The sequence below is a fragment of the Motacilla alba genome, chromosome 21 (genome assembly GCF_015832195.1).
Source record: "Motacilla alba alba isolate MOTALB_02 chromosome 21, Motacilla_alba_V1.0_pri, whole genome shotgun sequence".
In the NCBI taxonomy this organism is placed as follows: domain Eukaryota; kingdom Metazoa; phylum Chordata; class Aves; order Passeriformes; family Motacillidae; genus Motacilla; species Motacilla alba.
In genome coordinates, this window is record NC_052036.1 from 5918583 (window position 1) to 5929684 (window position 11102).

At 48.7% G+C, this 11102-nt stretch overlaps 1 protein-coding gene and 1 long non-coding RNA gene across 16 annotated transcripts in view; one reads left to right on the forward strand and one right to left on the reverse strand.

The window, feature by feature from the left end:
* Positions 1–1048, forward strand: part of EIF4G3 (eukaryotic translation initiation factor 4 gamma 3) — a 143588-nt gene extending 142540 nt beyond the window's left edge. For all 15 annotated transcript variants that reach the window (XM_038160021.1, XM_038160022.1, XM_038160024.1 and 12 more), the window contains one exon: positions 1–1048. In XM_038160021.1, the coding sequence (XP_038015949.1) occupies positions 1–182 (182 nt within the window). In that variant the 3' untranslated portion in view covers positions 183–1048.
* A 1313-nt stretch (positions 1049–2361) lies between these two features.
* Positions 2362–10691, reverse strand: LOC119710675. Its single transcript, XR_005259602.1, has 3 exons — positions 10389–10691; positions 9587–9760; positions 2362–3266 (listed from the first exon to the last, which is right to left on the reverse strand). It is a non-coding gene; the product is annotated as an uncharacterized LOC119710675 (long non-coding RNA).
* Between the last annotated feature and the right edge of the window lie 411 nt (positions 10692–11102).

Here is an 11102-nt window from a genome sequence, read left to right on the forward strand (position 1 = left end):
ATTTGTTGCGGATGTTTTTTGATTGCCTGTACGACGAGGAGGTCATTTCGGAGGATGCCTTCTACAAGTGGGAAAGCAGCAAGGACCCAGCGGAGCAGAACGGGAAGGGAGTAGCGCTAAAATCCGTCACGGCGTTCTTCACGTGGCTACGGGAGGCCGAAGAGGAGTCGGAGGATAATTAAAACTTAAAATACAGATTTAAAACAAACAAACAAAAAAAGAAACAATTTAAGTATTTTTTTAAAAAGTTTCACGTCTTCGCCAATCACAGTGCAGCAAGGCCAATTCTCTCTCGCAGACCCCCCTTGCCCCACACACGCACGAGTGGGAGAGGTAAAACCCGATAAACACCGAGGTGATCATGGAGGCAAAAAGGTACTTGAAAACAAACCCACAAAAGTAAACTTCAAACCTGAGGGCGGGAGCACTAAACCAAAATACATGTATTATTTATAGAAAATATTTTCTGTTTTAATCTTTTTTCTTTTCTTTTTAAACAAGGACTCATACTTAGGAAAACACACAGCAAAACAAATCTGTTTAGCAAAAACAAGTTGAAAACTTTTAATTTATTATTTTAAGGACTGCAAATGCCAGTGTAATTTTTAAATTTGCAGTTTCTGTAAACAAATTGTATAATAGAACAAAAGCAAAGAAATAAATTTCCCTCCCCTTCATACGCACCTCAGTTTTGTTTCAAAGCATGATAAATCAAAACTTTGAAGGGGGTTGGGGTGAGCTAGACGAGGACAAGATCCATTTTTTTTTTATTGTCATCAGATTTTTCTGCCTGCCTCTCAGCTTGCTTCAGAAATTTAAAAAGAAAATAGTAATCAAACCATACATAACCTTGGATCGGAAGAAAAACGCATTTGAGAAAACCGCTGCGGACCAGAGTGCTCCGAAAATAACTCATTGAAAACCGTGCTACCCCGGGGAAAAAAGTACTAGTGATACTTTGAGAACCTTTAGAGCAACTTTAAGGCTTGTAAATACATAGAACAAATATTTAAAAAAAAAAAAAAAAAAAAAAAAAGGAAAAATTGACTCAATACTATTTCTTTTCACTTTCAAAATATAAAGAACAAAATAAAGACAAACATTGCAAGTTTAAAAGAAAGTAAAACGACTTCTCCTTTGACAGCTGCTGAATGTGTGCACCATCCTGAGCCGTGCTGGCTTCCTCGGCATGCCGTAGGTCCTCGGGCCCAAATTGTGTACATATAGTGTGTGTCTGTATGTGTGACTACCAAAAATGAAGGGTGAGAGCAATTGTTGTTTGAAAAAAGGAAAAAAAACGAAAAAGGGGCTGCTGTTGTGCCGAGAAGCCCCCTGGCCGAGGAGCAGCCAGTGGCTGCGGGGCCAAGCGGGAGCAGTTGGTTCCCGAGGCTGGGACGCGACCTCAGGGCAGAGGTGCCCGACCGCAGCCGGGTCTCTCCAGCCGTGTGGCAGCCGTGTCCCGTGTCACTTGGATCAGCGTCACTCGTGACCCTGGCAGCTCCGGAGCCGCAGCTGTGAGAGCCGAGATCCGACGGCCCGGCGCCGGAGGGGCGCAGCACGAGGAGCCGCGGCCCGGCCGGCGGTGCCAGCGCGGGGCCAGCGCCGCGGGAGCCCTTCCCGTGCCCAGCGGGACCGGGCTGCTGCTCCACACCCTGCTGCTGCTGCTGAGGACGGGAGGGCCCTCGTGTCTGCAGCCACCCGAGATGACCCGACCTGCTGGCCCTCGCTGTGAAAAGCACTTGCCATCAAGGACTCTGCAAAGCCGGGGAAGCCCTGAAATGTGGTTTGTGAACTGTGGGCCGTGGACCGTGAGTAACCTGTGCAGCATTTGCTGGGGGTGTCTGCAGCACTGACTGCTCACACGATGCTGTCTTTTTCTTTCCAGCTGCTAAATCACTTCTTAAAAAAAACAAAAACAAAAACAAAAAACCCAACAACAAAAAGAAACAAAAAAAAGGGAAGAAAGGCTACAAATACATTACTTTCCTAATCTTACATGTAAACAATTGCTGTACTTGCCTGAGGATGTGATTTGATCACCACGGGGAAGGGAGGAGGTGCCTGGTTGTGGCCAGAGGGGAGAGGTCCATGAGACACTTCCCTGTTAATGTGTTCCACCCCATGAATCTGAGCTAGAGAATCCATGGCCTAAAACACTAGAGCATTGTTTGGTTATTTTTTTTTTAGTAACAATAAAACACTTTTCTCTGATGTTTTGTTAAAAAAAAAAGAAAAAAATATTCTCACGGTTACTGTATGCTCCTGTATCTGCATGTACCACACCCAGGGATGCCTCGGCCTCGCCGCTGGGCCCAGAGGTTTGGATGGGCTCTCAAGGTCTCCAAAAAGTCTGTCCCCTCAGAACCCCCACCCAGCAGGGCTCCAGGGGTGTCTGTTACACCTCTGCAGAAGCTTGTGTGGGTGCTCTTCTTCCAAAAGGCTTTTTTGGAGAGGTACATGGTGGTTTGTAGCAGTTCAGCAGTTGAATTAAATGGATGCCAGTTTGTATGTAAATAAGGGTAAATATTGCCAAGCTGGTGTGGGCAAATGATGGAATTCCTCTCAGGGTGGGCAGTGTCAGAGCCTGCTGGGAACGTGAATGCAACAGCAGAGCCGTGCAAGGACTGATTTCTCTCCTTGGATTGGAAAGGACAGGCTCGCTGGTGAACAGCCCTGTGAATGCAGTGTGTCAGGGCTGGGAAATCTCTCTGGGGAGCCTGAACCTTCGGGCTCAAAGAGCTGGAAAAGCACTGGCTGGAGGGAATGGGAATTGCCAGCAGGTGGGTACAGGTGAGACGAGAAAATCTTTCCCTTTTTGGTTAGAGCCTTTACTGATGTTCCAGGGGGTGAGAACTTGCCCTGTTAGTGTCCTGCAAAGGCCAGGAAGGGACTTCTCAGAGATTGTCACGAGGGGTTTTTCAGAATTGCCCAAAGCTGGGTTTAGAGCATAGCAGGTTTTGGCTTCTCTGAAGTTCAGCTGCACGCTGGATGCTGTGAGCAGTTTATGCTCAAGGCCTTGGGGTCTCCAGCTGTGGGTGTGTCACCTGAAGTTTCATCTTCCCAGCAATGTCACTGCAAGGAGCGGAACTCCTGACTCCTTCCTCTGCTCCTCTTGTGTTCTGTGCCATGCATTTGCTGCACCCACTTGCTTTCCAGTTTGCTTCTAGATCAGCACAGGTTTGCAGGTGGTTGTGGCTCCTCAGGATGTGGCTCATGGAAGATCTTTGGAACCAGTTTCTTGTGAAGGGTGTTAAAATACAACAAACCTGTAAGGTATATGAAACAGAAAAGGGAATTACTGATTAAAACAGGTTCCCATGGAATGCAATTCACGGGAGCCTCATTTTGTGTGAGATGTGCTGTGGTCACTGGCCCAACGTTACAGCAAAGCCTCAGCAGGCAGGGCAGCAGGTTTACACCAGGAATACTGCAGGTTATGCTGAGGTTTTTTTCTCCTAGTCTTGATCCTGTTGAAACACATCTTGTGTGCAGGCTCCTGACTGTGGCGGAGGGTTAACGCAGCTCAGCATGGAAGAGTGGCATTAGAAGCATTTCTGCTGCTGGGAACCCTTTTCCCAAGGCTGGGGCACTGTCAGAAGCACAGGCAAGGAGCAGATGCATTGCTTACATCCCTCTTAATTGCTGAGAATGTCCCTTAACCTGAAGCCACCAAACAGCACATTTTCAGGCCAGGTGTCCACCTAAGGCTGGTTTCTTTCTAGGAAAGGGTTTTCAGAACAGGATCAGTCACTTCTGGAAATGAGGTCAGAAAATACACCGATCCTGGATGCTGTGCTCTCTGCTTGTGTCAACATGTTCAGGTTTTACCTTATTTTCCAAAAAAGCCTCAGGTCCAGGAGCAGATCTTGGTGTATGGAAGTGTCTGTTCATAGAATCCTAGAACATGCTGGGTAGGAAGGGACCCATCAGCATCATGGAGTCCAGCTCCTGGGATCAGCCCTCCCTGGTGCAGGACGCGATAGGCCACGTGGCAGGAGAGGCTCAGGAGAAGGGATTCCTCTGCAGGGGTGGATTTTAGTGTGCACAAGGCAGGTTTAAGCCAGTAATAACTTAGATAAGTTGTTGCTGTGACCCACAGAGCTTTTGTTCTCTAACCTATATATTGTTTTCACTGAGAAAGGAAAAGCAGAGTCTCTCAAAAGTCCCCTTAACTTGTTAAGCATTCTGAAAACATTTAAAGCCAATTGCAGGTGTTGGCATCTCATTGCCAGAGGGTGGCTGTGATTGTTCTGCTGTTTGGTCCCCTGATGAGTTATTGGTAGACGTCCCTGGTTGCTTTGTCAGAAGTGTGCTGGGCAGAGCAGAGGAGCCGCTAGCTAGGCCTGTATGCTTGGTTTCTTTCACAGATTCCAGGGGGGGTTTAACTTTGGGGGCAGGAAGCTCAAAATCAGACCTCCCCAGAACGCTTTTGTACCCTTAGAGCCAACAGCCCTGGCCCCGAGGCACTGAACCACCTGTAGGAGAGCTGGCTGCTGGCTGCAGGTCGTATGTGAGGGTGAGATGCTGCGTGGTTGGAGTTGGGCCAGGAATGCTGGGCTCTGCCTCGGGGTGAGTCCTTTGGGAGGAGTTTGGGCTGGCAAGTGCTCCAAGCTCCTGCTTCTCCCAATCAGGCTGGGGGCTGGAACTCGGCCTTTCTGCTCTTTGGAAGGTGTTGGCCTGGAAGCTGCCAGCTGAGCAGTATCTGAAGCCAAGCAGCAGCAGCAGCAGCCTGAGCTCTTCACACACCACTGGCTTTTCATGAGGTGCCAGCCCCAAGGTTTGCACGAGGCCCCACACGCTGACAGGAACTCCAGGTTCGCTGTGCCTGGTGCAACCTGCAACAACGGTAGGGTGGAGCCTGGGGACCAAGAGGCTTCAGCCCCGAGGATCCTGCTTGGCTTTCTTTGGGTAGACGACTTGCAAGGGGCCATTGGAGGAAAAGCAGCAGTGAGTACAGAACAGCAGCAAGAGATTGATTAACTCAGCTTCCAGCAGCGTGACTAAATCACAATATCCAAGGAAGCCTCAAGTTGTCTACCCTTTCTTTTTCAAGGGGCTCCTTTTGCCACCTTTGGTGAAGTATTATGGATCTGCTCTTTGCTGAAATAACTCCTGCTTCTTTAAACCCCGCTGTAGGGGTGCTGACTGCGGAAAGCTTTGTCATGTGGCACCAGCTTGTCTTTCTCGTTTCCAGCTGCTAAATTGTGCTGAAACGGCAACAGGAATAAAACCAGCTCCCACTCCATTCAGTCCTTTCCATAGGGGAATTTGTCCAAGTTGCTGGCCCAGCTGCAGGGATGGATATGCTGTGGCTGCAAATGGGAAAGAGGGGAGTAGGCGTGGGGAAGGCAATAGATGTTGTTGGTTGGGAAATGTCGGTGTTACTGACTGAGGGGAGAGAGCAGTGAAGCTCTTGGCTGTCCTGCTGCAGTCCCCTGCAAGAATTAATGGCAGATGTTACCATAAGGCAGAGTTTTACTAAGCTCCCAGGGTACAAAGCATTAATGAGGGGAGCAGAGCCCTGTTAGAAGTGGTTTATCACAGCATTTGGGAGAACAGCTGGAAAGGAGCTGCAAAAATCATCTTGGCAGATGCAGCTGGTGCCTTCGGGTCTCACCTGTGAAAGGAAATGGGTCATTTCAGCACGTAGGGTGAGCTGTTCTGAAATAACACCTGGTACAAATGCTCTGTGACATTACAGATGGCATGAAGTGAATAATCCATTGGTCCTGGTCACTTCCCACTCGTGTGGGAGTGCAGGGAATCACTCTCGTGAAGGGAGCAGGCACTCAGCACCACCACTGCAGGAATTCATGGACATGGACTCAGCCCGCAGCTCTGTCCCACCCAGGCTGTTCTCATACACCAGATCATAAACACGGGGAATTTTACTCATCTCTGCAAAACAGGAGTTGGGTGTTTTCTCTGTTCTCCAAGTAAATGCATCTGATTCTCCAGGCCTTCTGCAGCACCACAAGGTGGATGTTCTGAGCAGGAGCCTGAGCTGCAGCTGAGACATCTCGAAGAAAAGCCAATTGACAAGATTTTCCACAGAGCTACAAGTGAACCAGCTCTAGAGCTCTTCCAGCAAGAGCCACCACAAAAAAAAGCTTTAAATTCCTGTTCAGTGGTCTTCCCAGCAATGTTCACAGGCATGGCACTGCTCCCATACACCACAGAGGCCAGAGTCCAGCCAGGCTGCTTATGGCAGGGGGATGCAGTGCACTGAGGCAGCCAAAAATGAGCTTTTGTGGCTGCAAAACCATTGCAGCCAGGAGGTCTGGCAGCAAGTTACTGCCTGCCCGGGTGAGGGGAGCAGCCCCTGTGAGCAGCTCACCAGTGTTCATCCAAAATGCTGTTTGGTTCAGAGTTAAGGAAATTCCCACTGCCAGATCTCTTAACTGTGGGGATATGTGGCTTTGGGAGAGCTGTCCCTGTGTGCAGTGTTGGGTTGGTGGTCATCAGCTGCTCCTTGCTTAGTGGAGGTGTCACTTGGGTAAAATGGCCATTTGGGTAATGCCAAAAGTGGAGTAGAAAAAGAATCACAACTTCCAGCCCCTGGGCCTCCCGTGATGACAGCACCTGCCTCGTTAGCACTTGGGATCTATTTCAAATTAGGGTGTTTCTAGAAAAGCAGCAGCCTGGGGGGGCTGCTCAGTCCATAACATTTTCCTGCTCCAAATTCCTGTTGGCTCCAGTGGTGTTTCTATTCTACACTTGCTCCAGAGTGAAACCAACTTGGGTGTATTTAAGTGTATTTTTATTCACTTGCTAGATCTGCTGTAGAAAGTGAGTTGTTTGGTTTGAAGATGCATAGAGGAATGGGATGCCCCTTGGAAAGGGGGAAATGTTTGAAAAGATAAGGGAGCAGAATCTTAAGGGTGTGAGAGGGGCAGCTAGGGAGGTCAGCTGGGAGATGGTGTAGAGTGACACTGGGAGAAGCATGAAGAACTAATTATTGGGAAGCTGATAAGGAATAAAGAAATCAAAAGTGATATCTTGAAAGCCATGAAGAGGCAGAGAATATGTGTTTTGGGGTTGAAAGCAGAAAAGGAGTGATTTTTGCATAGAATTGAAGGAGCTACAGGGATGACAGTAAGACTCTGCAGCTGCAAAAAAGTAAAGATGAGTTGGAGAGAATTGTGGGTTGTTTGGTGATCATTAGAGATGTCATTGGTGAAGTGAATCAGCAACAAAGTGGAAAATTGCCTTTTAAAGGAGTAAAAGTCCCTATTTCTACAGGACACGTAAAAGGGGAAAAAATCCCTTAGTAAGTAAAGTAGAAATAAGAATTACAAAAGCAGCTCAGGCATAAAGGCAAATTCTATGTGTGTGTCTGCAGGAAGGGCAACACCACCACGTAGCAGCTCCTTGTGTAATGCTTATTTTGCTGTGGGCAGAAAGCCTCTGGAAGTTTGTGTGTGGCTCAACAAGTGAGAGACCCACATGAATGAAATGTTTGGTTCAGTGATGGTTCTGGGATTGCTGTGCTTGGCACCACTCCCTGTGCAGATACACAGGGTCACGCTGAAGAGAGCAGCGACCATCCCCTCACGGCTGGGCACAGAACCACAACAACCCCCTTGGCTGCATATTCAGGGATAATGAGATCTGAAGGTAAAGACCTTCTCAGGGAATACTGGATTATGTGTAAATGTGATCTTAGATTGGTTTTTCAAAGCACAGGAAGCTGAATAAACAGCAGCAGAACATGGAGTTTTAGGGATGAAAGCAGTGACAGGGAAGAGCTTCCCCATCTGGTGGTGACTAGACATGGGCTGGGCTGGGCTGGAAAAAAGGCTCAAATTCTCCCTGAGCCGGGTGGACTGCAGGTCAGAAGGAGATAAAAGGCTTCCTAATATAAATGTAAAAGCTAAGATTGATGCGGTGGTTTTCAGGGCAGTTAGGACTTGGTGAAGGGGAGATTTTGACTCCATTTCAGAAGGCTGGTTTATTATATTATGATATATATTACATTAAAAAAGACCACACTATAACTATACTACAAAGAACAGAGAGAAAGATTCATCAGGAGGCAAGACAGGAATAGAAAGGAATGAATAACAAAGTTCTGTGACTCCTAAAGAGTCCAAGAGCTGCTGCCCCCTTGATTGGCCACCAAGTAGAAACATCCCACATTGATTAATCGAGGAAGCACCTGCTGCATTCCACAGCAGCAGATCACAAATTGTTTACACTTGAAGCTGAGGCCCTTCAGCTTCTCAGGAGAAGAAAATCCTAGCAAAGAGATTTTCATAAAATATTATAACTACATAAGATAAATGGGGAAAAGCAGAAAATCGACAAAAACTTGGGGTCACAACACCAGAGGCAAGGCCTGAATGTATTCAGGGCTGAAGTTTGGAGCTGCAGGTCAATGTAGAAACAGCATTTGGCAACAGAGACGCAGCAGGATCGAGAATGGATCGGCAGAAGATGATTTCAGCAGGTGCACAGTTTGACAGAGGGGATAAAAAAAGGTAATAATGTGGCAGATAGCTGTTAATAAGAACCCTCACCAAAGGGTTCTTATTAAATTCAAAAGTGTTCACTTCAAATAAAAAATGTGGCTAAGTGGGGAAAATGTGAGTTGGTGTAGGATAAGAAAGTCAACAAAATAACACCTGGAATGGAGTCTCCATGGGCAGATTTACAACCTAATTCAAAGCTGTATCTAAACGACAGGTTCCGTGTTTGTAGGAGAAGAACAACACTGTGGCATTGCTCTGGGCACTGGGTGGAAACAGTAAAGCCCTGGACTTGTGCAGTGACTCCCTGGGAACAAAAGCCACGTGTCTGGATGATCTGCAAGCAGCACAGCCAAAGCCCAAAGCTGTGGGGAGGCTCAGGGGAGCTCTAAGGGACAGCAAGGTGGAATCAAATGGAATTATTTTCAGGGAAAAAAACCAGTTGGAATCTTACTAGTCCATAGCACCTGCAGGCAGGAAGGGTGTTGAGAAGGCTTAGTACTTATTAACAGTACTCAGTACTTACTAAAAGTGTTTAATACTTATTAGAAATATTTCTGACAGTGATAGTGCTTGACACCATCACAAATAGCTCTGGCAGCAGCTCCCTGCTGCCGTCTGATTCCCTGGCCATGGATTTCCCTGTCCCTTCCTCCTGTGCTGGCTCTGAGCTTCCCAGAGCTTCATTCCTGTGGGAACAGGAAGAGGGACACAAATGACACAAAGCTGCCCAAAAAGCGGAGCGGAGGAGCCAGAGCAGTGGGTGGTGATCCTGCAGTGGGGCTGTAAGGAATGTGAAGGGTCTGCTCTTCCCCTCTGGGATGGATTTTTAGGTAAAAACCAGAGAAGGAGACAACAAGAGCTTTTCTCCTCCGCTTGTAGCTCTGTGGCTCAGCCAGCACAAGTGCTGGGGCACATCCTTGCAGTGGGCAAAGGGAGAGCTGCTGGTCTGATTTCATCTTTTCCTTCTTGGTGTCTAAAAACTCAGTGGTAAAGGAGCACATTCCCTCTTCTTCCCCTCTGCTCTACCTTCCCCTCCTTCCAGAGAGGCACCGCAGGGGGAAAAAAGCCAAAGAACACATTTTTCTGCAGTTGCACAGGGCTTGTTTCACACTCACAGGCAAGGCAGGAATGTTCAGCAAAGTGGAGCCATCTGTCTGCAGCACTCCCAGGGCTGCTCGGCTCCACATCACAGGGATCCTCTGGAGTGGAGGAGACTGAACGGGGCCAGGCTTTGCTCACAAGCCTTTCGAAGGTGACATTCTCAGGTGTAGTAAACTTAGAGTAGTCACCTACAGGGGAAAGAGCTGGGAGAAGCTTGGACAAGAAACAGGCATTACTGCAGAAATTAGACACCTCTGCAGTGCTTTGAATGGTGTAAATGCTTCTAAATGTGCTCGCAGAGGGGTTTCCCATCACAGCAGGGATAAAAGTGCCCAAATAAATGGGTAAGTGCCCATATGGTCTTCAAATTGTAAAAACACAGATGGGGAGAGAGGCTGGCAGGAGATGGGTAAAGATAATGTGCAGACAACAAAAATGAGAAAACTGCTCGGACAAGAGACAGCAGATGAAATTGCTGCGGTGTCCGAGGAGTCACCATCTCTTGATCTGTTCAAAATGTGTGGATGTGGCACTTGAGAACGTGGTTTAGGGGTGGCCTTGGCAGTGCCGCGGGAAAGGCTGGACTCTGATCTTAACGGTTTTTTTCCAATTTTAATGTTTCTGTGATTCTAAGCATGCTTATGGCAGAAAATAAAATAGGTAGGGAATGAGGAATTCTACCTTAAACTCAAGGTTAGGTAAAGCAGTGGGTTTTGAAGGGGGGGGGGGGGGAAGAATATCCATGGGTCTGGCTAAATAAAGTAAACTTGAAGCAAAAGTGTAGCAAGAGATACACAAGAAGAGCTTGGTTTTTACCTGTCAGTGTATCTGCACAGCTGAGATTTCTGTGACAGCGAAGATACAAGCGTGGGTCACAGCTCAGCTCTGCCTTGCCGTGATAATCCTCACCCTGAGCAGTGAGGTAAAAACGGCCTGAAACAGCAAAGCATCATCAGGAAAGGGATCCTTCCCACATGTGAGAACTCGTGAGCGTGTTGTGACAGAAAATTCCCAGCTTGCAGCCAGACCTCAGCGCTGGGACTGGTGTAATTGAGGCAGGCAATAATTACACAGCTAATGAGGGATGGGGGTGAAGAGGCTGAGGCAAAGGGAAGGCGGCACTGGGGATACCGCAGAGGGTGAGAAGAGCCCGCAGCAGGTGAGAAGAGCCCGCAGCAGGAGGCTGGAGGTGAGCTACAGGCTGGAGTGCTCCGGAACGGGAATTCACGGGTACGCACAGTACAGCCGAGGTTGGGAGGGGCCTCTGGAGAAGATCCAGTTCAAACCCCTGCCTGGGCAGGGTCACCTGGAGCAGGTGACACAGGAACACGTCCACGCGGTTCTGGCAGGGCCGAGGAGGCGGCTGGGTGGTCGCAGCCTGGGGGGGCTGTGGTGAGGATCCGGGGGGGCTGAGCCGAGGGCCCGGGGCTCCTCTGGCCCCTCAGGGCCCCCGCCCGGCGGGATCGCCTCAGCGGCGGGCAGCGCGCGCGGCCCCGCCCCTCCCCGCCCCTCCCCTCCCCGCGCACGCGC